This window comes from Schistocerca serialis, chromosome 8 (assembly GCF_023864345.2).
Source record: "Schistocerca serialis cubense isolate TAMUIC-IGC-003099 chromosome 8, iqSchSeri2.2, whole genome shotgun sequence".
Lineage (NCBI taxonomy): Eukaryota > Metazoa > Arthropoda > Insecta > Orthoptera > Acrididae > Schistocerca > Schistocerca serialis.
This window is the reverse complement of record NC_064645.1, coordinates 157,706,480-157,734,285: the sequence shown is the minus strand read 5'-3', so window position 1 is coordinate 157,734,285 and position 27,806 is coordinate 157,706,480. Positions and strand designations below refer to the sequence as shown.

Below are 27,806 nucleotides of genomic sequence, written 5' to 3'. Positions count from 1 at the left end.
GCTGTGTAAATTTCCTGATCGCACCAAACCGAACAGTTTCGTGTGACGCTGTCGAGTTTCTAAAAGCTTTCGCTGAATCAGAGTGATAGCTAGAGATGGGGAACGCCGGTCTCAACAACGCTATACAAAGGTCAAGGGTGGGAGTACGACTTTGTATTATCCACGAAAGGAAGCTGAAACTCTTTTATTTCACAATCACAAAAATGGCTCTGAGCACTATGGGACTTAACATCTTAGGTCATCAGTCGCCTAGAACTTAGAACTACTTAAACATAACTAACCTAAGAACATCACACACATCCATGCCCGAGGCAGGATTCGAACCTGCGACCGTAGCGGTCGCGCGATTCCAGACTGACGCGCCTAGAACCGCTTGGCACACCGGCCGGCTCACAATCACAGTACTCGACAATGATGCAACCTATCTCATCGAGGAGTACATCCTGACACGACCACAAATCTCATATAACAGGAAGCCTGAATGATTTGGGTATGCATTCATAGCTATTCTTTCACTGTTCAGTTATAAGGTTCCCTTGTGACGGCCACTCACGGAATATGTTATTCGATTAGTAAATGTACTGGAAAGGGGCATGCATCCCCAGCAAATTCTGACGCACCTCTGCATATACAGCACTGTATACCGCCGTCAGCTATGTCAGAGATGGACATAAATTTCGATTTACAGGTCGCACTAAATTACACTCATGTTCATAAATTAAGGATAATGCTGATACACGGTGAAACAACGCTCTGGTGGGCGGTTTGCGGATTTAAATCACCTCGGGTATGACCATGCGGTGCATTTGACCAGCGGTCGTCGCACGGTGGCGCTGGCAGCAGTCCACATACGCAGAGGTGTGTTGGTGCATGTCAGAGTACGGTGCAGCGAGTAAGTGTAAAGACGTTTTCAGACGTGCTAATGGTGACAGTGTGTTGAAAATGGCTCAAGGAACACATATTGATGACGTTAAGAGGGGAAGAATACTAGGGCGACTGGAGGCTCGTCAATCCGAGCATGTCGTAGCACAAGCTCTCCGTGTGCCACAAAGTGTGATCTCAAGATTATGGCAACGATTCCAGCAGATAGGAAACGTTTCCAGGCGCTACAGTACGGGACCTCCACAGTGTACAACACCACAAGAAGACCAATAACTTACCATCGGTGCCCGCAGACGGCCACGGAGTACTGCAGGTAGCCTTGCTCGGGACCTTACAGCAGCCACATGGTGTATTCGCCTGGAGACCTCCAAGGTACATTCCACTGGCCCCTGGTCATAGAAGAGCCCGTAAAGCCTGATGTCAAGAACACAGTACATGGTCATTGGAACAGTGGTCCCAGGATATGTTCACAGACGAGTCCAGGTATAGTCTGAACAGTGATTCTCGCCGGGTTTTCACCTGGTGTGAACCAGGAACCAGATACCAACCTCTTAATGTCCTTGAAAGGGACCTGTGTAGAGGTCTTGGTTTGATGGTGTGGGGTGGGATTATGATTCGTGCACGTACACCCCTGCATATCTTTGACAGTAGAACTGTAACAGGTCAGGTGTATCGGGATGTCATTTTTCACTAGTATGTCCGCCTTTCCAAGGGTGCAGTGGGTCCCATCTTCCTTCTGATAGATGATAACGCACAGCGCCACCGAGCTACCATCGTGGAGGAGTACCTTGAAGACATCAGGCGAATGGAAAGGTCTGCCTGTTCTCCAGACCTAAATCTCATCGAGCACGTCTGGGATGCTCTCGGTCGACGCCTTCAAACCCCTAAGACACTTCAGGAGCTCCGACAGGCACTGGTGCATGAATGGGCGGCTATACCCCAGCAGCTGCTCGACCACCTGATCCAGAGTATGCCAACGCATTGTGCGGCCTGTGTACGTGTGCGTGGTGATCTTATCCCATATTGATGTTGGGGTACATGCGCAGGAAACAGTGGCGTTTTGTAGCACATGTGTTTCGTGACGGTTTTCTCCATTTGTCACCAATACCGTGGACTTACAGATCTGTGTCATGTGTGTTCCCTATGTGCCTATGCTATTATCGCCAGTTTTGTGTAGTGCCACGTTGTGTGACACCACATTCTGCCATTATCCTTAATTTATGAGAATGAGTGTACGATCATCGTAAACAGAAATGAGGCACCGGTACAGTATAGGCTAGCATTTTCTGCCTTATACGACCACATTCGATGTATGCTATTACAGCATCTGAATGCTCAGCGAGCATCGCTATTTCGTGATACACGTTCGCATCTGCCATACAGCCAACGAACTCCCCTCAGTCAAAAGACGATCACGTCATCTGTTTTGTTTGCTTTGTGTGAAAGGAGTCAATCGAGCGATCTAAGAATCTTCTTCCTACTTGTTTTTTACTGGTAGTGAACCACACACGTGTGTTCTCACGCAAGCAGGCCGATAATTATAATCCGTCTGGTCACTGTAGGTGGAACTAGACAAGTTGTTTACTTATATTGTATCATTTGTTTTACAGGTACTATACTTGTGCAGCGTGCGAGAGTTGTCTAAAATTATAAAGTGTCCACCATAGTGGGTCACGTTACATGTCAATGAAATAGCACCGAAAGTAGCAAATGACACGCAAGCAGCTGGAATAAAAGTATGTGCTTAGTATAAATAGCCAATTTCGTGTTGTGTTCGCTGCAAAAGGACAGATATGTTTTCGGGCTATAGCAGTAGACCCAGTATAGAATTCCCACACATAAAACAGCTTCAAACGTATGACTATTGCACAAATGAATTAATGCGTTAAATATTTGACGTTAAGCGAATAGGCTAAGATCTCGACTTACTTCGACCTTCCCTCAAGTAGTTTAGTAACAAAATGTTTAATTTGTGCAGTACAGTGTCTAAATAAACAAGACGTACTACAGTTGCCACCCCATATCTGGTACGCTTTCTGCATTTTATTGATTTCCAAAGGATTAAGAAGATTGGACCCCAAATGAAGATTAAGCACCATTCGTAAAATACATAAGACAACTGATTTAAAACTACATATCAAAACTGAAATGCTATCTTTTGAGAATATTTAAAACAGACTTAGTAGCGATAACAATATTTCGATTAGTACAGAACAACAGCTCTTAGGCTTCGTTAGAGCTCTGAAATAACAATTGAGCGATTATCCTGAAGTGCTAATCGCAAACCAACGACTGTACAAGAGTGATACTTAACTTACAACAATGATACTTATCTTTTATTACAAGAATGATACTTACCTCTAATCAGAAACCCATAAGGGTAAAGCCGGCCGATGTGACCCAGCGGCTCTAGGCGCTTCAGTCTGGAACCGCGTGACTGCTACAGTCGCAGGTTCGAATCCTGCCTCGGGAATGGATGTGTGTGATGTTCTTAGGTTACTTAGGTTTAAGCAGTCTTAAGTTCTAGGGGACTGATGACCTCGGATGTTAAGTCCCATAGTGTTCTGACCCATTTGAACCATTTTGAACGATAAGACGAAAATCAAGTGATCCAAAAAATGGCTCTGAGCACTATGGGACTTAATTTCTGAGGTCATCAGTCCCCTAGAACTTAGAACTACTTAAACCTAACTAACCTAAGGACATCACACACATCCATGCCCGAGGCAGGATTCGAACCTGCGACCGTAGCGGTCGCGCGGTTCCAGACTGTAGCTCCTTGAACCGCTCGGTCACCCCAGCCGGCAAGTGATCCAAGAGCTGTAACAAACTCGAAATAAAATTTTATCAACGAGAGCAGTTACAGAATAACAGCGGTATCATAAATAAAGCAACATCAGAATCAGTGCTAACCGCCTTAGTCGTCCACGTGGGAATATACTAAGGCGTCTGGACGCAACTGGCGAACCGACCTGCCGCATTGACCTTAGGACTAAGCACGGCAGCTGCACATCTCTATAACCCGCGCTGCACATATGTATAACACACAAAGTACCCTCTTAGGAACACACATAACAATTAAGCACCAATTCAAGGCTCTGACCTCAATATTGGTTGTCAGTTCAGCTTAGGACACATCGATTAAACAAATCTTCAGGTGGCCTAGCTAAAACCCCAAAGAATAATTAGTGTTGTTAAGATGGTATCTGCCTCTCTGTCTCCAGGAATAGTAAACGACTCGCAAGGAGCTCCAGAAAGAGGTAATGTTAGACTAATGACAAAATTTAACACGGGAGAAGAATGCACACAAAAGTAGCAGAAAGTGCCAGAAAATTTAAGTATGCTCGCTCGCGGTGTTTTAAAACTAAACAAGCACACACCAGAACCAATGCGATACTATTCTAGCGGCTAGTTTTCACTATAATCCTCCCGTGAAAAGGAAGGAAGTTACACGACAGAAAGGCCTTAAGGAGATAGGTCCGCTCGGTTTCACTGTTTAAGATTCACAAATACAGAACAGGCCCTGGAGGCTCAACAGTACCGACCGGCCGCCGTGTCATCCGCAGCCCACAGGCATCACTGGGTGCGGATATTGAGGGGCATGTGGTCATCACACAGCTCTCCCAGCTGTAAGTCAGTTTACGACACCAGATCCGCTACTTCGCAATCAAATAGCTCCTCAGTTTGGCTCCGAGGACTGAGTGAACCCCGCTCCCCAACAGCGCTCAGCAGACTAGATGGTCACCCATCCAAGCGCTAGCCCAGCCCGACAGCACTTCAACGATCTAACGGGAATCGGTGGTACCACTGCAGCAAGAAGGTGCACAAATATAATTGCAAAATCAATATCCACAGCACTAATGTCTTACACAGAAAATAAACAGCAACGTTAATACGACTGGCACCCGCAGGTCAAAGTTCAGGTAGGCACGGTTATTATGATCCATCATACATGGAATACCTTAGAAGGGGCACATGTACCGGTGACCCGGGAGCACTTACAGGTAGGTCAATGGACGTAATTCCAAAAGGTCACATCTACAAAGTCAGTCCTACTGCAGACTGACCAGATACTTCATACCGCCCAACTCGGTTCCAACAGGACATCCAAACCAGCGTCACATTTTCCACAGCCCGCGGAATTGTATGACCTCAACGTCTTCTATCGGACCCAGGAGCCTTGGAAGTCAGGATGCCACTTGTTAACACCACACCGCTTCTGTCCATAACCGTCTTTCAGCTCCCTGCACCTCCCTCGCACCAGACTGTCAAATCGAACTTTTCCAGAACACGCGCGCCCTCTCGCCGACCCATTCTTCGCTCCCGAATCTTTGCCTCAAAGAAGTGCAATGATTTATCGGTAGGTAGTGACACGTCTCAATTTACGTGCACAGCTATTATTAATTAAAAATTGGGTGACTAAAAGTTGTTCGATATTTATACTTATGCAGTTTCGGAAAAAAATGATTCTAAGCCAAGAGCAAAAGATGTAAAGAAAATACCAAAGTAAGGTTGCCTACCTTCATCCAGGCACTAATCAAAGATTTCCAAGTGCAAAGAAGTAAGCATGTGGGAGTAAATTACCCTCGTCGAGTTTGCTTCTACAATCATATATAAAATGCAGATAATTTTGTAGCTAATACGAAGGTGCCGTAGCAAAAGTGGGCTTCTCTTTGGTATGTCGCTGTTTTACACTACTGGCCATTAAAATTGCTACACCACGTAGATATGCAAATGATTCGCTTCTCAGAGCATTCACACAAGGTTGGCACCGGTGGCGACACCGACAACGTGCTGACATGAGGAAAGTTTCCAACCGATTTCTCATACACAAACAACAGCTGACCGGCGTTGCCTGGTGAAACGTTGTTGTGATGCCTGGGGTAAGGAGATGAAATGCGTACCGTCACGTTTCCGACTTTGATAAAGGTCGGATTGTAGCCTATATCGATTGCGGTTTATCGCATCGCGACATTGCTACTCGCGTTGGTCAAGATCCAATGACTGTTAGCAGAATATGGAATCGGTTGGTTCAGGAGTGTAATACGGAACGCCGTGCTGTGTCCCAACGGCTTCGAATCACTAGCAGTCGAGATGACAGGCATCTTATCCGCATGGCTGTAACTGATCGTGCAGGCACGTCTCGATCTCTAAGTCAAGAGATAGGGACGTTTGCAAGACAACAACCATCTATACGAACAATTTGACGACGTTTGCAGCAGCATGGACTATCAACTCGGAGACCATGGCTGCGGTTACCCTTGACGCTGCATCACAGACAGGAGCGCCTGCGATGGTGTACTCGACAACGAACCTGAGTGCACGAATGGCAAAACGTCATTTTTTAGGATGAATCCAGGTTCTGTTTACAGCATCATCATAGCCGCATGTGTCTGGCGACATCGCGGTGAACGCACATTGGAAGCGTGTATTCGTCATCGCCATATTGGCGTATCATCCGGCGTCATGGTATGGGGTGTCATTGGTTACACGTCTCCGCCACCTCTTGTTAAAACTGACGGCACTTTGAACAGTGGACGTTACATTTCAGATGTGTTCCGACCCGTGGCTCTACCCTTCATTCGAACCTTCGAAACCCTACATTTCAGCAGGATAATGCATGACCGCATGTTGCAGGTCCTGTACAGGCCTTTCCGGATACAGAAAATGTTCGACTGCTGCCCTGGTCAGCACATTCTCCAGATCTCTCACCAATTGAAAACGTCTGGTCAACGGTGGCCGAGCAACTGGCTCGTCACAACACGCTAGTCACTACTCTTGATGAACTGTGGTATCGTGTTGAAGCTGCATGGGCTGCTGTACCTGTACACGCCATCCAAGCTCTGTGTGACTCAATGCCCAGGCGTATGAAGGCCCTTATACGGCCAGAGATGGTTGTTCTGGGTACTGATTTCTCAGGATCTATGCACCCAAATTGCGTGTAAATGCAATCACATGTGAGTTCTAGTATAATATATTTCTCCAATGAATACCCGTTTATCACCTGCATTTCTTCTTGGTGTAGCAGTTTTAATGACCAGTAGTGTATATTTCAATGACTGAATAAAAGAGCGTGGAGCGGCAGAGACACACTGGACTCATGAACCTATACTACAGAGAAAATACAGAATAGGAGGTGCGTGTGAACAGTCGCCTTATGAAAGAGACTGGACATGCCCATTTCTATGTTTAATCTGAGTCCAAGATAATGAGTCGCAAAACTCCCACAGTTGTCTTGTAGCCGCTGCAGTAGCAGTGTCAAAAGACGTGGCTCTATAAACACATGGCGAAATGATTGGGTATTGTAGAGGTGGAGATGCGTGGCTCGCCTGCGTAGCTGGCAACGTGTTTGCCTACCATTCATCGGGCCCGAGTTCGATTCCCGGCCGGGTTGCTGGTTTTCTTCGCTCGTGGACTGGGTTTAATGTTGTCCTCATCATTTCATCATCACCTACGCGGAATCGCCCAATGTGGCGTCACCTGAAATGAGACATGCGACCCGGCGGCCGAACTTCCCCGTGTGGAACCTCTAGGACATCAATGCCACACGATCATTTCATTTTATAGAAGCGAACTCAAATCTCAGATCTGCCCTCGACTAGTAATCTTACCGCAGAGGGGACAAGGTGGCTGTAAACCATAGTAGGGCAACGAAACAGTTGACTGCTGTCAAGAATCTTGGTTTGTCACAACAAGACTGAACAGCATATTCCCTGCAAAAAAGCGGTGTTAAAAAAAAAGATAAAGCAAGTATTTGCAGTGAGCTGTGTGGGCTTGCAGTCGATTTCGTGTGCCTTGATTTCTGGCATTATTCACTGGCAGCGTGAATCGATTGTAGCTCGTTGCTGATTATCTCTGTCAGTGCGAGTCATAAATTAGGACTTGAGAAGAGTTGATTGGACTGTATGAGCCAGGCAGCGATTGACAGAGAATTAGAGGCCATCACAGGCCGAGTTCCGGACATAGTGAATCAGTCGGACACTAGCTCTGTATAAATGAAGACCTGGTGTAACTGGTGAAGTCGGAGTTTCAACACTGAGTTGAGTACGACGCCCTTCTCTCCGCGCCCGCTTATTTGGACGCCTTTGATATTTCATGCTGTGCAGGACTAGGTGCTGGGAGCCGCCTCGGATATTTCCAGGATTGTCAAATATCTGCCACATCGTGCGTTTATGGTTAGTATTTCTCACACTACGGTACGTCCACCTCTACTGCCTGCACTTAGTGTCTTATTGAAATATTTGTTTGAGCGTGATTACCTGAGCTAAGGCTCTGTTGCTTCAGATTATATATATTTATGATAAGTCGAACATTTTATTGTATATGTAACTGTGCCTGTTTAGGGGATTTCTGTGTGCCACTGAGAACTTCACTGTAGTTTGTTTGTGCTGGCTATACACAATTTGAAACATTAAAAAAAATGGCTCTGAGCACTATGGGACTTAACTTCTGAGGTCATCAGTCCCCTAGAACTTAGAACTACTTAAACCTAACTAACCTGAGGACATCACACACATCCATGCCCGACGCAGGATTCGAACCTGTGACCGTAGCGGTCGCACGGTTCCAGACTGTAGCGCCTAGAACCGCTCGACAACCCGGCCGGCTGAAAGATTAATTTCAGTGGTTAACATTAATGTTAGATTTTCCCATTGATATGGCCGTTGGGTTTCTTCTGCTGTAGTACTTCGGGAAAGTGTTTTCGGAATAAGCTGTGGCAAAAATTTTGTAGATTTAATTGTTACCTTAAGTGTCTCTAAGGATTTTGTATTTAGAATTTTACTTTGTATTTTGCTTGCTTTAACAGAAATTTCCTGTGTTTAATATATGTGTTAAAATTGTGTTGAAGATTTCCATGTATAAATACCACAGAAGGAGGCATTGGTTGTAAGATCTTATTATTACACTGCCTTGTAGAGATACGCATGTCATTTGCCTTACATAACTGTTTGGTTCATGTAATATTTTGCTAAATTACTGTGATATCGCTTTTGACAATGTTGACTGGAATACTCTCTTTCAAATTCTAATGTTGGCACGGATAAAATACAGGGAGCGAAAGGCTATTTATAATTTGTACAGAAACCAGGTGGCAGTTATAAGAGTCGAGGGACATGAAAGGGAAGGAGTGGTTGGGAAGGGATTGAGACAGGGTTGTTGCCTCTCCCCGATGTTATTCAATCTGTATATTGAGCAAGCAGTGAAGGAAACAAAAGAAAAATTCGGAGCAGGTATTAAAATCCATGAAGAAGAAATAAAAACTTTGAAGTTTGCTGATGACATTGTAATTCTGTCAGAGACAGCAAAGGACTTGGAAGACCAGTTGAACAGAATGGACAGTGCCTTGAAAGGAGGCTATAAGATGAACATCAACAAAAGCAAAACAAGAATAATGGAATGTAGTCGAGGTAACTCGGGCGATGCTGAAGGAATTAGATTAGGAAATGAGACATTTAAAGTAGTAAAGGAGTTTTGCTATTTGGGGACCAAAATACCTGATGATGGTCGAATTAGAGATGATATAAATATGTAGACTGGCAATGGCAAGGTAAGTGTTTCTGAAAAAGAGAAATTTGTTAACATCGAGTATAGATTTAAGTGTCAGAAAATAGTTTCTGAAAATATTTGTATGGAGTGTAGCCATGTATGGAAGTGAAACGTGGACGATAAATAGTTTGGACAAGAAGGGAATAGAAGCTTTCGAAATGTGGTGCTACAGAAGAATGCTTAAGATTAGATGGGTAGATCACATAACTAATGAGGAGGTATTGAATAGAATTGGGGAGAAGAGGATTTTGTGGCACAATTTGACAAGAAGAAGGGTCGGTTGGTAAGATATGTTCTGAGGCATCAAGGGATCACCAATTTAGTACTGGAGGGCAGCGTGGAGGGTAAAAATCGTGGAGGGTAACCAAGAGAGAAATACACTAAGCAGATTCGGAAGGATGTAGGTTGCAGTAGTTACTCAGAGAGGAAGAAGATTGCACAGGAAAGAGTAGCATGGAGAGCTGCATCAAACCAGTCTCAGGACTGAAGACCACAACAACAACAACTGTGATATCATATTTTATGTGCATTTACTAAGTTTTCCTGTTTCAAATGTTATCCAGCTAGGTGGTTTAAGGGACATTACCTTCACCACTAATATGCTTTCTTGATTTATGTAAATTTGATTAAAGACACAATTTTGAAATTCGTTGGCACATTAAGAGGCCTTATCCTGACCATTTCTCGAGTACATGACCATTAATATTTGCTTAACTTGTTCGTTTGGCCTAAGGTTTACCTAAGTGGCGTTTGTTAACAGTCCTACTTAGTCTTCTGAGCTACGCGGCTGGGTTTTCAACAGCTGGTGGCCGCGGGGGATTGTTGCTGTTGACGCACTACCTTGGTGTTTACCGGCCGCCTCTGAGGCGTGTCCGTAATTGCCTTAGCGCACTGGTTCGCACTGCCTGCTAGCAAATTTTGAGTTAAGTAGTGGCTATATTACTTAATGTTGTGGTCTATGGAACCATATTTAAAGTCTTGCTCAAAGTTGTACGTTTCCTTTGCAATGTGCTTGTAAAGCCCATGTTATGAATTTGGGGTAGCTAAGTTTTTTGTTGTTCAAATGTGTGTGAAATCTTAAGGAACTTAACTGCTAAGGTCATCAGTCCCTAAGCTTACACACTACTCAACCTAAATTATCCTAAGGACAAACACACACAGCCCGAGGGATGACTCGAACCTCCGCCGGGACCAGTCGCACAGTCCATGACTGCAACGCTAAGTTTTTTCTAATCATGCCTAAGCCTTGTCTTGATTGTAATGTTAGACGAATATTACCAAATAATTTAACTATAACTACTAGTCTGAGCATAAACTGAAATTTTACTAGCCTCCCGTGTGGATAACCTTAATCTATTTTGCTGTTTTGGTACTTGATAAAATTTCCAGTACAGTTTATACTGATTTTAGCACTGTGTTTGCCCTCTTGCGTGTTAAGGGGATGTTCAGTTAAAAATTAATTAGTTTTCCGAAGATCCTCTGAAGAATTTTCTTAAGCTGTCTTAAAGATATCTTTGCTGTTGCCCTTTGAGCAGCTTCTCTTTTATAATGAAAGACGTTTCATTTTTAAATTTATTTTGTTGATGTGTTTTGTGGCTTGTTAAGGTAAAATCATTTGTTAAAACCGCTCATAATTATTTTTGATTACGGCATTTATTTATTCATGCTGTTATGTGGTGGTTAAAAAAAGGTAACCATTCAAATGACAAATTACGCTTCTAGCTCTTTTCGTCCTTCCATGCTTTCCTTGTCTGCACCATCCTGTGTTTAGGAATTTCACACAGTATCATTAGAACGATTAAAGTACCATCAATCCATCTGATGACAGTTTCGATCAAAAATGTTTTATTTAGCATTTCTATAAACTTTGAAGTTCGCTGATGACATTGTAATTGTGTCAGAGACAGCAAAAGGACCTGGAAGAGCAGCTGAATGCAATGGACAGTGTCTTGAAAGGAGGATATAAGATGAACATCAACAAAAGCAAAACGACAGTAATGGAATGTATTCGAATTAAATGGGGTGATGCTACGAGAATTAAATTAGGAAATGAGACGCTTAAAGTAGTTAATGAGTATTGCTATTTGGGGAGCAAAATAGCTAATGATGGTCGAAGTAGAGAGGATATAAAATGTAGACTGGCAATGGCAAGGAAAGAATTTCTGAAGAAGAGAAATTTGTTAACATCGAGTATAGATTTAAGTGTCTGAAAGTCTGAAAGTATTTGTATGGAGTGTAGCCATGTATCGAAGTGGAACATGGATGATAAATAGTTTGGACAAGAAGAGGATAGAAGCTTTCGAAATGTGGTGCTACAGAAGAATGCTGAAGATTAGATGGGTAGATCACATAACTAATGAGGAGGTATTGAATAGAATTGAAGAAAAGAGAAATCTGTGGCACAAATTGACTAGAAGAAGGGATCGGTTGGTAGTGAACATTCTGAGGCATCAAGGGATCACCAATTTAGTATTAGAGGGCAGCACGGAGGGTAAAAATCGCAGAGGGAGACAAAGAGATGAATACACGACTGAAGACCACAACAACAATCGGTAAAGTAGCATCATCCGATGTTACCCATTTTATGCTTACTGATAATCCATTTGGAAGTCAACAAAGGTTAAAATTTATTTGAGAATACAATTGTGTTGTCCGATGATATGAGAAACCGATATCACAAAACAGAATTTTTAATTTCACATCAGAGCGCACCTCCAGTGTCAGGTGAATAAATGTAAATTGTCAGTACTAAAAACGGAACGAGACATCTTTAGTCGACTATTTGCAGTTAGCCCAGAAAAAGAAAAAGGTGTAGAAGACTGTTTGACACTTCTGCTAGCACCAGCACCTCCTGCTCTTCTCTTTTCTCGTGTACCGGTGAAATGTTGACGACAGACAAGTTCACATTAGCCAAGGCATTCAAATCTCAGGTCCACAAGATTCAGCCGACACAAATCATCGTTGAAATAGTAGATGGATTTTGTTTCTTAAACCAGATCGGATCCTTCTGGCGACAACTTTCGATAAAGTCGCTGGAACTATTCTCATAAAACTTTGTTGAAGTACTTCTGCAGAGCCTTTTAATGCCTTCAATCAATGCTTCTGAACGTCGTAATGATCAAGGGTTACAGAATTACAGGGCCTCTGCAATCGAGTCGTAGCGATTTTTTGGGAAGTTTTAACAGTTATCATTTTTAATGTCGCTTCGGTACAATTCTTAGCCGATTATTGGGATAATCACCACTTGGCATCAACAATGCGAACTAAATTGTCTTCTGCGACCCTGGATCCACGTTCCCGCGGTTCCGCTACCACACACAGCACTCTTTAAATGGGCCCTGAGACGCCCATTATTAAGTGCAGAATATTGAGTATTGCGCAATCATACAGACCGTCTGAGAGCAGTATTGACGGTTTTCAATAGATCGATGGAGACTGCAGAACCTTAAAAATACTAACTCTCTCCCAATTTATTACGCAATACATTGTACCATAGAGGGTGCTATTGCACAATACACGGCTCGTCCTACCGAGACTTCGTGATTTGCGGACACGCAAACAATAATACGGTGCAGTAAACCTTGTAACTTCACAGTCCCATGATAAAGAAACCTTGCAATTGCTCCTCGAAAACATCTCAACTACTCACAAGATAGAGTCAGCCGATCACGAAATCACTTTTGGCAAATGCTTTGTATATATAACCTCGTTGATTTTCATTAGCCGTCAACTGCGTAGCATTTCGTCTTTTGGCAGTCCCAGATAGAGAGAAGCGAAGATTTTCCACGACGGATAACATCCACGATATATATATATATATTTTAGTACGAGTGGAATATGAACGTGTGGATAATATTCATCAATTATGTAATTATTTCTTAAAAAGATCACAATTATGTAAAACAGAGACAATATTTGTCTCACATTCTTAGTTAATCTATGTCATTCTTTTCTTTTCTTTTGTACCCTTTTGTCGTCTTCTTCTGATGTACATCGCAAGACGCGAATCGATTTAAGGTCTGTTAAATGAAAAACATTTAATGTAAAATTATTGTACATTTATGTTCATTTGATGATAAAAACAAATAGAACCAAATGCGTTAAAACTATTTATGATTAATTATTGAAAATTCACTTCCTGTTTTAATTATAATTTTGTATTAATTGTTTTATCATAGCTGCAAGAAGCGATTTTATAGCAACTTCATCTGTACTTCTAGTTGAAAATAGCATGGGTTTGTGATAAACTAAATTGAAAAACAATTTAATCATTTTTCTTATTGGTAGCATCAATTTCAATAATTTATTGGGAAAAGGAAAATCTTTATTAAAAAAGAAATCCTCTATCTTTTGTTGGCCGCCATCTTAAATTTTATTACAGCGGCAAATTTAATTACTTGAAACTGCATACTTTCAATATTCCGATGTGTAAGAAATAAATGTGAACCGGTGGTACTGAACTCTATTTATAAAACAAAAAAATTAATCGAATCAGACTGCATTTTCTAAGAACAGTGCTGGTGGTATTTATTGTTGAACAAGATTTCATTGCTGATGTATGACGTCAAAATTAAACTACTCACGAATCACGGAGAAAAATATTTCTGGTAGCATAGGTCAGTGTTGTGTGCGGGTGGTATTCTGTGGTTCCTTTTCATGATCAATTTGCTAATAATAATTAAATCCATCGAAGACAAAAATTATAAAAGCTCTGATGTACGATATGTAATTTTAGTGATGAACACAGCTTACAGTCAACATTATTACACCACGTCAGGTGGAATTCTTGTGCAATTTGAACAAAATAATTATCCGGGAGAAGTTTTACAATGCATTATACGTGTGTATAATATTGTCAGTATCATTTACAAAAACAAATCAGAGCAACTGCTAAAAAAATAGAGTGAATTCAAACCGCAGAATACCATAGAGTATCGCATCATCCATATTCATTGCACTTGTCGATGTTGATGATACACAAAAAACCGCCCGGAGTGGCCGAGCGGTTCTAGGCGCTACAGTCTGGAACCGCGCAACCGCTACGGTCGCAGGTGCGAATCCTGCATCGGGCATGGATGTGTGTGATGTCCTTAGGTTAGTTAGGTTTAAGTAGTTCTAAGTTCTAGGGGACTAATGACCTCAGCAGTTAAGTCCCATAGTGCTCAGAGGCATTTTTGAACCGTCTGAGAGCAGTATTGACGGTTTGCAATATATCGACGGAGACTGCAGAACTTTAAATATATTGACACTCGCCCAATTTATTACGCAATACATTGTACCATGAAGGATGCTATTGCGCAATGCGCGGCTCTTCCTACCGAGACTTCGTGATTTGCGGACATGCAAACAATAATACGCTGCAGTAAACCTTGCAACTTCACAGTCCCATGATAAAGAAAGCTTGCAACTGCTCCTCGAAAACCTCTCAGCTACTCACAAGATGAAGTCATCCGCTCACGAAATCACTTTTGGCAAATGCTTTGTATATATAACCTCGTTGATTTTCATTAGCCGTCAACTGCGTAGCATTTCGTCTTTTGGCAGTCCCAGATAGAGAGAAGCAAAGATTTTCTACGACGGAAGTCGTATTAGTCACTAGTGGAGGAGAATATGGGAATTTTACTGATATTAATTTCATGCAGGTCACGTGATGAACCGCAGACGGCTATGGGATGTTAGTCGGTTGCCGTGTCATTCTGTCTCTACCAGTGGAATCACTGTGTGAGGTACTGAGAGGCATGAGGGAGGTGAGCACACGTGCCCCGAGTTCTTTCCGACAATTGTCATTCAAGTAGTTCCTTAGCTGGCACCACTGCACCGAGAAAACTTCGTTCCAGCTCTACCAAGAAATACATACCTGCGTCTGTCTGAGTCATGGAGGTCAGACACGTTGAACAGTCAGCTACAGACGACGAAAAAGTGAAAATTTTAGTAAATAACAACTCGTATGTTACAGCGCGTCACTTTTTGTCTTGTACCGCAAACGGGTATACAGTGGAGTGCCTTGCAGAGTATACATCTACATCTACAGTTATACTCCGCAAGCCACCCAACGATGTGTGGCGCAGGTTACGTGCCACTGTCATTAACTCTCATTCCTGTTCCAGTCGCGTATGGGTCGCGCGAAGAAAGACTGCCGGAAAGCCTCCGTGCGCACTCGAATCTCTCTAATTTTACATTCGTGATCTCCTCGGTAGGTATAAGTAGGGGACAGCAATATATTCGATACCTCATCCACAAACGCACCCTCTCGAAACCTGGACAGCAAGCTAGACACCGATGCAGAGCACCTCTCTTGCAGAGTCTGCCACTTGAGTTTGCTAAACATCTCTGTAACGGTATCACGCTGACTAAATAACCCTGTGACGAAACGCGCCACTCTTCTTTGTATCTTCTCTATCTCCTCTGTCAACCCGACCTGGTACGGATCCAACACTGATGAGCAATTCTCAAGTATAGGTCGACTGGGTGTTTTGTAAGCCACCTACTTTGTTGATGGACTACATTTTCCAAGGACTCTCCCAATAAATCTCAACCTGGCACCCGCCTTACCAACAATTAATTTTGTATTACCATTCCACTTCAAATCGTTCCGTACGTATACTACCAGATATTTTACAGAAGTAACTGCTACCAGTGTCTGTTCCGCTATCATATAATCATACAATTGAGGATCGTTCTTTCTATGTATTCGCAATACATTACATTTGTCTATGTTAAGGGTCAGTTGCCACTCCCTGCACCAAGTGGCTATCCGCTGCAGATCTTCCTGCATTTCGCTGCAATTTTCTATTGCTGCAAGTTCTCTGTATACTACAGAATCATCCGCGAAAAGCGGCATGGAACTTCCGACACTATCTACTAGGTCATTTATATATATTATGAAAAGCAATGGTCCCATAACACTCCCCTGTGGCACGCCAGAGGTTACTTTAACGTCTGTAGACGTCTCTCTACTGAGAACAGCATACATACGTATGTGAATGTTGCACTTTCGAAAATACCCTCTTACAATCCACATTTGGACCAACTTATCACTTATTCGAAAATGGTCACTTGTTGAAAATACAAATTCCTGATCGGTTCTAACTCCGAAATCTAGTTCAGTGCCATGAAAAGTACGTACAACAACTAAGGCTATACACACACCGCTCTTTTGCGTATCTTTGTAATCATTTGTAAGAAACCAACTTCTGCTTTCAAGAAGCTTAAAATGAGATCTCAGGCAATCGCCGGGATGGTTCCACTGAAAGGGTACAATCGATTTCCGACCCCGTCCTTCAAACAAACCGAGTTTGTGTTCCATCCATAACGACCTTGATGTCGACGGGATGTTACACTCTAATCTTCTTCCCTTCCCCATCTACATCTGCGTCCACTGCCGGATCCCTCCAGTGATCCCCAATTGAGGGCCCGAAGCATCTCCGTAACACTTGCGGGTTGTTCCAACGTACCGGTAACAATTCTAGCATCCCGTCTCTTAATTTCTTTGACGTCTGCCTGTAATCCGACCTGGTGCGGAACCTAAACAATCGAACATCGCTTAGCAAAGGATCGCACTAGTGTCCTACACATGGTCTCCTTTACAGAGAAACTACGCATTCCAGAAATCCTTCCTATAAATCTAAGTCGACCATTCGCTACTAAAATCCTTGCGTGTTCATTCCATTTCGCACTGCTTTGCAACGTTACGAGTAGATACACTACTGGCCATTAAAACTGCTACACCAAGAAGAAATGCAGATGATAAACGGGTATTCATTGGACAAATATATTATACTAGAACTGACATGTGATTACATTTTCACCAAATTTGGGGTCCATAGATCCTGAGAAATCAGTACCCAGAACAACCATCTTTGGCCGTAATAACGGCCTTGATACGCCTGGGCATTGAGTCAAACAGAGCTTGTATGGCATGTACAGGTACAGCTGCCCATGCAGCTTCAACACGATACCACAGTTCATCAAGAGTGGTGACTGTCGTATTGTGACCAGCCAGTTGCCCGTCCACCATTGACCAGACGTTTTCAATTGGTGAGAGATCTGGACAATGTGCTGGTCAGGGGAGCTGTCGAACATTTTCTGTATCCAGAAAGGCCCGTACAGCACCTGCAACATGCGTTCGTGCATTATCCTGCTGAAATGTAGGGGTTTCGCAGGGATCGAATGAAGGGCACGGGTCGTAACTCATCTGAAATGTAACGTCCACTGTTCATAGTGCCGTCGATGCGAACAAGAGGTGACGAGACGTGTAACCAATGGCACCCCATACCATCACGCCGGTATGGTGATGACGAGTACATGCTTCCAATGTGCGTTCACCGCGATATCGCCAAACACGCATGCTGTAAACAGAGCCTGGATTCATCCGAAAAACTGACGTTTTGCCATTCGTGCACACAGGTTCGTCGTTGAGTACACCATTGCAGGCGCTCCTGTCTGTGATGCAGCGTCAAGGATAACCTCAGCCATGGTCTGCGAGCTGATAGTCCATGCTGCTGCAAACGTCGTCGAACTGTTCTTGCAGATGGTTGTTTTCCTGCAAACGTCCCTATCTGTTGCTTCAATAGATCGAGACGTGGCTGTACGATCCGTTACAGCCATGCGGATAAGATGCCTGTCATCTCGACTGCTAGTGATACGAGGCCGTTGGGATCCAGCACGGCGTTCCGTATTACCCTCCTGAACCCACCGATTCCATATTCTGCAAACAGTCATTGGATCTCGAACAACGCGAGCAGCAATGTCGCGATACGATAAACCGTAATCGCGATAGGCTACAATCCGATCTTTATCAAAGTCGGAAACGTGATGGTAAGCACTTCTCCACCTTACACGAGGCATCACAACAACGTTTCACCAGGCAACGTCGGTCAACTGCTGTTTGTATATGAGAAATCGGTTGGAAACGTTCCTCATGTCAGAACTTTGTAGGTACGCCACCGGCGCCAACCTTGTGTGAATGGTCTGAAAAGCTAATCATTTGCATATCATAGCATCTTCATCCTGTCGGTTAAATTTCGCGTCCGTAGCACGTCATCTTCGTGGTGTAGTAATTTTAATGGCCAGTAGTGTATCTGATCGAAGTGACTGTGTCAGGCAGGAGACTACTAATGCTGTATTCAAGTAATTGTTTGTTCATCCTACTCATCTGCATTAACTGATATTTTCCTACGTTTAGAGCTAGCTGCCATTCTTGACACCAGCTACCAATTTTGTCTACGTCATCTTGCACGCGTTACCGTCACTCAACGGCCACACACCACAGCAATCCGCCAGATATTTTATGTAAGTAGAAAATAACAGCGGCCCTATCACATTTCACTGTGGCACTCCTGATGAACACTCTCCATGGAGGACACCATAACGGGTTCTGTTATTTAAGAAGTCTTCAAGCCACTCACATCTCTGTGAACCTACTCAGTATGCTTATGCCTTCATTAACAGTCGGCAGTGTGGCACCGTGTCAAATGCCTTAGGAAAATCGAGGAATAGGGAATCGGCCTCTTGACCTTTCCTATAATTCTCCTCCCTGCCTCCCGATGAATCACTGTTTCCCAGGAGCTGCTGCATATGTGTCGTTCTCTTTTTTATTTCGACTTGATTCCTGAAGCCTGGGGACTGGTGACCTCAGATGTTAAGTCCCATAGTGCTTAGAGCCGTTTGAACCATTTTTTTCCTGAAACCATTAAGGGGGGTAGGACGTCAAACGGACCGACTTGGAGCAGGAGAGGCACCACAGGACATTTTATTTTCTACTGTCTATACTTTTACAAATAAATTCATAAAACTTGATCAGCATGACCAGGAAGGATTCAGAATTCACACTCATAGCAGTAAAAGTGCAAAAACATATGAAAATTAATTTTTTTTAGATATGAAGTTTCATCATTTTTTCACTTACTGTTGGCTGCATTTGTTGCTATAGGTACATTTTTCTTCACAAGTAAGAGAGATTCTTTGACGAATTTTGCACAGCGTACAAAACATACTTACACGTGAATGAAACTCTAGAATTTTCCAAATCTTTTAAAAACTGTGGTAAAAATTGAGATAATTAACTGCAAAATTTGATTTTTTTTTCTAAACATAAAGTTTAAAACCTAGCAGCTCATTCATTTTTTCATAAATTAAATAGATTCTAGAGTTCCAGACTCCTGTAAGTATGGTTTGTACGCTGTGCAAAATTTATCGAACAGTCTCTCTTACTTATGAAGAAAAGTGCACCTGTAACAACAAATGCAGCCAATAGTAAGTGAAAAAATGATGACATTTCACATGTAAAAAAAATTATTTTGCTATGTTTTTGAACTTCCGCTGCTACGAGTGTGAGTCCTGAATCCTTCCTGGTCATGCTGACAAAGTTTTATGAATTTACTTGTAAAAGTACAGACAGTGGAAATTAAAAAGTCCTGCGGTGCCTCTCCTGGTCCAAGTCGGCCCATTTGACGTCCTATCCCCCTTAAAGTCACAGAAGTTAGCTACATGCTTTGAAGTGCAAAAAATGCAGCAGGTCGTTTTGTGTCTCACAATAAACCTAAAAGCACACCGTCTTCAGGCCGCAAGTGGCCCATCGGGACCATCCGACCGCCGTGTCATCCTCAATGAGGATGCGGATGGGAGGGGCGTGTGGTCAGCACACCGCTCTCCCTGTCGATATAATGGTTTTCTTTGACCGGAGCCGCTACTATTCGGTCGAGTAGCTCCTCAGTTGGCATCACGAGGCTGAGTGCACCCCGAAAAATGGATGGCCACCCATCCAAGTGCCGGCCATGCCCGACAGCGATTAACTTCGGTGATCTGACGGGAACCGGTGCGTCCACTGCGGCAAGGCCGTGGCACAAAAAACCTACCGTCCCGAATATTGGGTCGGACGTGACAATCTTCGTGGCAGTGGCGTGAAAGCATTCTTTACTACGTAGAACAATTGTGATGTGGAAAGGGATATCGAATGGCGCAGCGCATGGTTGTGCAGTTCTCATGGAGTTCTTCGAGCCCGGGAAGGTTGTCAGCAGTGGGCGCACAGATCGTCGTGCTATGAATGTGGGTGACGAACGGCGAAGCGCGCTGTACCGTGCAGGTGTCGTTCGAGCAGGGAGCAGTTGGCAGCAGTGGGCGCACAGTGGCGCGCGCCGCGGCCCGGACGCCGAGCGGCGGAGGTGGCAGTTGCGGACCGCGCGGGCGCGCACACCGGTCCACCCCACACCGACGCCGCCCCCCCGAGCCGCCCCCGCCGCCGACGCGGACACAGCCGCCGGCCAGTGGCAACCGCACCGCGCTCCGCGGGACGACGATGCGTGGGCGGTCTGTCGCAGCAGCGCCGGCTCGCGATCGCGCCTGACACTCTAGTCCTTCGGCGAGAACCCTGCGAGTGACAATCTCCTGGCGGGCATGGGACCTCGGCCGAGACCGGTCCTTCTGGCGGCTGCGCTGGTTGTCGTTCTGGCGGTCCTCCGTGGCCGGATAGTAGGTGAGTGTACGAGTGCCGTGGAGAAGCCTGCCTGACGCCAAACCGACGTCGCGACAGTGTGTGCATTCGCATGTACTGTATGTGCGCTATCGAAATCGATGGTTTGCCTCAGTCCAATTACTCTCAGATCCAACAATACATTACCGACACAAAGCTGATGTACTAAACTCAGTTCTCTGAAATTCCCTGCTCTGCTTAATATCGCTAGAACGTGTAATTTTTCCTCCTATCTATGTAATTATGTAGTTATGTAGTTCTCAATTGTTCGAGCAATCAATCATTCATAATAGGAAACACAGTTATAACTCAGTCACTCAAAATGATTCAGAAATTTTACTTGTTAGAATGAAATCAGGCGATGATTCTTCATCTCTTCAGGCTCGTGCTTTGCGGCAGTTTGCTAATCTGTACACATTTTTGGGAGCGTTGTATAATCAGTCGGGAAGCCTCAGATCAAGCGGATATTTGGCTTTGATGAAGTTTAACCTTCCGAAGAAGTAAAGGAGCTCTTGGATTATTAAATGCAGGTTCGTATCCAGTCTTTCAGAAGTTCCCTTCTGATTAACAACTACGCAATATATCGATGAATATCATTAATTCTCAAATGTCAAATAATGTAAATTGTTACACACCTTTTGTATGAAGGAGCAATATATATATATATATATATATATATATATATATATATATATATATATATATATATATCCCTTTTAATCATACAATTTCGCATCAGTTATCTTTTGTCATAAATCTCTATATTCAGATTACAATTCTTCAAACAATGCTCAGGCTAATCGGCACGAAGACAATCTCGGAAGCTTTTTTCTAACAACCACCAGAGAGAGTACTACAAAGAATAACTATGCGCTCATGGCATAGCTATTGTATGAAACTACTTTGCGCATGGATTCAGCGAGTATGAAGATAGAAAATTAGTAAACGTCATTCAAGGGTAGAATTGTATCAGAATAATTCATCGAATATAAAGAGATAGTACAAACGTAAAATTTAATGAACTTCTACGCCAGAAGAAAACTCCACAGTGGTGGGACTGAACCACGGCCTGTATTTTATTATCGGAAGTTGGCCGGTATCGCAGAATACAGTAGTTTTTCTAAAAATTAATGTGTTTGTGGTGGAAAAGCAAATTATTCTGAGAACCATCACTGTGGTCTCCTATCGACAGAAATGTCATTCTTTTTCACAAAAGAACTGGCCAGGTGCGTGTACGACTCACGCTCTGAGGATTCCGTTCAAACTTAATTATAAATATCTTCAACATTTCGCGGCCCTGTCAGCAACTGCATAAATATTAATTTTAATTTTAATAATGAAAGCCTCAGTTGCACCGTTTACCTAGAATTTACCTAGGTTTCAGTCGGGATAACCCAACCTTCTTCAGAATAACAGTATCTATCGTTTTAGCTTGTCGATGTCCACTATGGACAAATGATAGATACTGTTATTCTGAAGAAGGTTGGGTTCTCCCTACTGAAACCTAGGTAAATTCTAGGTATATAATGCAGCATTCTTCAGAATAACAGTATCTATCATTTTAGCTTGACGATGTCCACTATGGCCAAACGATAGATACTGTTATTCGGAAGAAGGTTGGGTTATCCCGACTGAAACCTAGGTAAATTCTAGGTAAACGGTGTAACTGAGGCTGTTCATTATTAAAATTAAAATTGAGACTTAATTATGTATAGATATACTTCATTCATCCCGGAAGTCGAGAAACTCGACACTTTTGGCCCGTTGTCGACAGTGATGGCAAGATATCGGTCAACGGAAAGTAACCTGTAGCTTGTAATGGGTGAGATTTCGAGTATCAAAATATGTGACATAAATAGCCGTACCTTTTGGTTTCATTGACTTAGAGGCTTCAAATTTTTACACCACAAACGGACCAGAGACAGGAGCCTGCGATATAAATTTCAACTTGATACGTCCACCCCTTCTTGATAAGAAGACATGTTAACAGAGGGACGGAGAGAGCCGATATTTGGGATAATAAATAACAAAAAAAATTTTTTTTTCGTATGATATAATTAGACACTAACGCATTTCGGATAATTTTCTTTGCTTGTAGGCCTACAATGAAATATCGTTCCTTGCTGAATTTCATGATTCTAGGAAAATGGGAAGAATACTGTCGATTTGGTGAATGAGTTTGCTAGCATAAAATTAAGCTATATGAATGGTTGTATCTTTTGATTGCATTGATTTAGGAGTTTATTCGTTAGATCGCCAATGGACATGTGACATAAATTTCGACTTGATGCTTCTACCAGTTCCTAAGAAAAAGGGTTTCTAAGAGAAGAACGGACAGACAGACAGACAGGAAAACGGACGAACGGACAACAGAGTCATCCTATAATGGTTCCGTTTCAACCAACTGAAGTACGGAGCTCCGAAAAGATCTTTAAATGCAAATTGAGTGTTACCGTTATCAACATCAGTTGAAATTTATTAACTGGTGTAACTAACCGCATATATTGTGCATGTTTATCGTTTGGGTAGTTTCGGCACTGTTTGGAAGCAAATCAAATTAAAAATATTTTATTACGAAGCTCAGAGTCATGTGGACGTTTTGATTGAGTATGGGAACAATAACATACAAAACTGTTAACCTATGTAATAGAAACCTTCACAGAAGTTTTAGCCTTGAGCTAAAGTAGATTTCTTTATTCCTCCTCTACAGATAGTACTCCAGGTTACCCAAAATTCGTACACACAATGCATACGTGTCTAATTAACTGACATAAACCCTCATGATAACGGAAGTATAATGCTTCGAAACGCTTAGTGAAAAGTAGAATGCAATAGATGTTGCTGGTTATATCAATTCCTATTTTCGATCGAAAAATAACAGATTTATTTCAGTTATTAATGGAAAAAGAATGAAATTTGTTTCCCCTTCCTCATTAAATATGACTTATTAAGTTAATGTAATTAATTAATTATATTTAAACAAGAAACGGGAGGTAGAGTTCGTTAACACGAGCATCTTCACCTAGAGGTAGAAAATTCTTCCTAAATTTATTCGCAGTACGTGAAAGCGACCCAAGACTGAAGGTAGCTAAATTGCATTATTGTGACAGGAACTGATATTCTTCCTAGTTTTACAGTGGAAAGATTCGAGCAAGAACGAAGAAGGAAGTAAGTCTGTTGAAAACTATTACTGGAAGGAAGTGTAGATTGACGAGTCACTTACTAAAGCATCAGCCAATAGTTAATTTACATGCATGTATTACCTAGTCATCTGTACTCTGCAATTCACAGTGTTTTCAGTGGCTGAATGTAAACGATATCATATTTTTTCTCGTTCTTCGTGTTCAATTTGCGTATAGTGCGCGAGGAGTCCTTATGCTCTCGAATTTCTCCAATTCTTCCTTCGTGGTTTTCAGTAGCATAAGTTTGATAACATAGTATAACTGCCGGTGGCTGTGGCGAAGCGGTTCTAGGCGCTTCACTCCGGAACCGCTCTGCTTCTATGGTCGCAGGTTCGAATCCTGCCTCGGGCATAGATGCGTGTGATGTCCTTACGTTGATTAGATTTTACTAGTTCTAAGTCTAGGGAACTAATGACCTCAGATGTTAAGTCCCACAATGCTTAGAGCCATTTGAGCCATATTGTAACATAATTCTTGAGTTGAGGCATATCCGAGTTCTGTAAGTAAGGAACGCTGTGAGACCAAAGCATCCTGTTTCCGCAGACTACTCGACCGCAGAAGTTTTATGCAGGAAAGAGACAATGGAACATTTTAATAGTGGGTATTCAAGTGTCAACGGCAAACCCATTCGATATGAAACCACCGATTCGCCTGTATGTACATTCTTATGTATGTATACGAGGTACAGGTACGCGGTCAGTTATAAGATTTTTATCTGTCGCTTATCACTACTTTCGACTCTGACATTGTTGATGTGAAAAAATGCCTAGATGTAATTGGTTCGGTGTCCACGTTAAATTTCCGCCTGGGTATGGGAGGTCAAAAATCGGAGGAGAGCATGCCATTACATCTCCAGTTGACACAGTGATGTTTAAAGCAACCTTGTTGATGAGCTTTTATGTTATATCGTGGTGAATGATTATTATATTAGTCCTAAGGTCTAGTTACATATTTAGTATCGTCACAGCCGTATAACCTACTCTCAGATTCAACAGTAGTTTCCCAACATTATATGTATCTTCTCGTTCAAACACTAAATGCCAAACTTCAGTTAAGTTGGTTCAAGCGAAACGTAAGTAAGCAGTTTTATCCCTTGAGAATGACTTCTCCACCCAGTAGTTTTAACCAAAGTGTCTCAGTGTGATCAAATAGAAGCGAGCGAAAGAATCCATCTTTGAGATAGAAAATTTTATTGAACTTGTTCTTAGTGCCCGAAAATGATCTAAGGTAAGTCAGGCGTGCTCATTATATAATATAGATGCTGAAGTAGGGTCTCTTTCTCCTAGCATATAGAGTGTAGCTGTAAAGAGATTCAAGAATGAACACGGGAGAATTGGTCTGAGGAAAGCCGTTACCAGAAAAACTATAGATTTTTGAGCATGTGCTAAGGCATTGAAGAGAGTGCTTGATGAACCATAGCACTATATATCCATCTGTACTCCGAAATCCCTAGTGTGATGTGTTGTAAAGGTTACACGAAGTAAAATTGTTTTCCGTCATTCCTACTCTGTTCGCAAAAGATGACCAGGAAGAAATGTCTTCGGTATTCCGAGTTCCTCCCTCGTCCTCTGTATGAGATGTAGAAGCTTGGAACACAATGTGGTCCCAGATTGACAATAGGAAGAGAATGAGTTTTGAGAGTAACGCATCCTTTAAGACTAACGTACAATTTTTAGAGACAGGAAAGAAACCGGGGCATAGTCTGACAGTGGTACACGTCACTAGAAGGACCGATTTGATGAATCAACCTCCAGATTTACGTTTCTGTCCACTGCACATTAAGGATACTGAGTGCTGTCGAAGATAGTGAAGTTAACCGAAATGAATTAGGAATGAAGATTAGGCTTCAGAATTTCGGACATTGATCTGGACAAGGATTTCGAGAAAGAACTCTCTGTGACTTCGTACTTACTTACTAATTTACTTCTTCTTCCAGGATTAGGCTATTACCCTTTTCTGACCTCCGTTTTATTGTCATCTCTTCATGCGTCGGCCAAACCTTTCTTCTTCTGGAAGGGTGATATCTGAGGGCAAGCTTCTGATTTGTATTGTCCTCCATTCGCCAAATGTAGTTGTCCATACTTTTAGGGACCGATGACCGTAGCAGTCTGGTCCCTTCAAACCCACAAACCAACCAACCCATACTTTTCTTTTTTGGGAAATTATTTCATTCAACGAAAATATATTTAATTTCTGCTTTATCTGTTCATTGGATTTTTTGTATTGTACGGAATATCCTTTGAATGATTGGATGAACCGCATTTCAAATGACTGTATTTTGTTTCTATTTTGTTTTATTCATGCATGTGTCGCGCTCATGTATCGTTGGCAACGTCATGGCCTTATATTTGAGTCTCTTGTCTGACGTTCTCTTCAGTGTTAGCCAAATTTTGCTACATATATACTGAACTCGATAAAGCTTATTTTCTCATCATCGTTGAAAGATAATTCATAACCTAGATGAGTGAAACATGAAACTTGTTCTACTGCTTGATCTTCAATTATTTTGGCTCTAATTGGGTATTTTTCTTGCTGTGGCACAACTGTTACTTTTCTCATAGGTATCCGAAATTTATAACTTTTGCAATGACACTTAGCATACATAATGATTTCGAAGGTTGCACGTGTATGCCTTCATCTACATCCACATCTACATACGTACTATGCATGCCAACTACGGCGCGTGGCGTAATGTACCCTTACCACTGCTAGTCATTTCCTCTCCCATATCACTCGCAAATAGACCAAGGGAAAGAGGCTGCCTGTGTTTCACTGTACGAGCCCATACTTCTCGTATGTTATCTTCTGGGTCCTTACGCGAAACGAATGTTGGCGGCAGTAGAATCATTCTGCAATCGTCTTCAAATGCCGGTTCTGTAAATTTTCTCAGCAGTGTTTCTCGAAAAGAACGTCACCTTCCCTCCAGGAATTCTCATTTGAGTCCCAGAAGCAAGTGAAAAACCACGACATTCGTCTTACTTGATTTTCGAGCCAGTCGTTGTGGCCGAGCGGTTCTAGGCGCTTCAGTCCGGAACCGCGCTGCTGCTACAGTCGCAGGTTCGAATCCTGCCTCGGGCTTGGATGTGTGTGATATCCTTAGGTTAGTTAGGTTTAAGTAGTTCTAAGTCTAGGGGACTGATGACTTCAGATGTCCCATTGTGCTTAGAGCCATTTGAGCCATTTTCGTTTATTTTCGTAAACAACAGAAGTCGGAATGATTGGACGGGGACTGAAGTCCGCTGTTTTCTATTGTGTCAAGCACTGCGCTCCCTGCTAAATTATAGGTAAGAGGAACCATAGAAACCCGGAAAATATATCGCTCGCTGCGAGAATGTTTCATCGATCTGCGATGTCTCAGTGGTCGGATCGTCGTAGTTTGTAATAAAAGCAACGTATAAGCTGAACGTGACGAAGAAAATTGATTAATGTAAATCTATTTTCCGAAGTGAGACTTAAAATTAAGGAAATGATATTTTCCGCGTCGGCTGTCAATCTGTTTAGTAATGTGCAACAGCACTTTCGGCTAGTACGCCATTCTTAACCAACAGCTCAGTGTTAAACAGGCTAATGTACGTTCATTCCTATCACCATATTTACGTATTTTATGTCGTACACGTAATAGAACAGGATACCTCGCGATACACTGAAAAAGGACGCAACACTCTGCACAAGAGTCAGTAACAAATCCATATAAAAAATAACTCTTATTTATCACCGTGCGTGCA

At 42.6% G+C, this 27,806-nt stretch overlaps 1 protein-coding gene across 1 annotated transcript in view; it reads left to right on the top strand.

Moving 5' to 3' along the window:
- Nucleotides 1-20,644: 20,644 nt before the first annotated feature.
- The window catches only part of LOC126416622 (uncharacterized), a 580,403-nt gene continuing 573,241 nt past the window's right edge, over nucleotides 20,645-27,806 (top strand). The window contains exon 1 of the mRNA XM_050084379.1: nucleotides 20,645-20,902. Within this exon, the coding sequence (XP_049940336.1) occupies nucleotides 20,824-20,902 (79 nt within the window). The 5' untranslated portion in view covers nucleotides 20,645-20,823. The remainder of the gene's footprint in view (nucleotides 20,903-27,806) is intronic.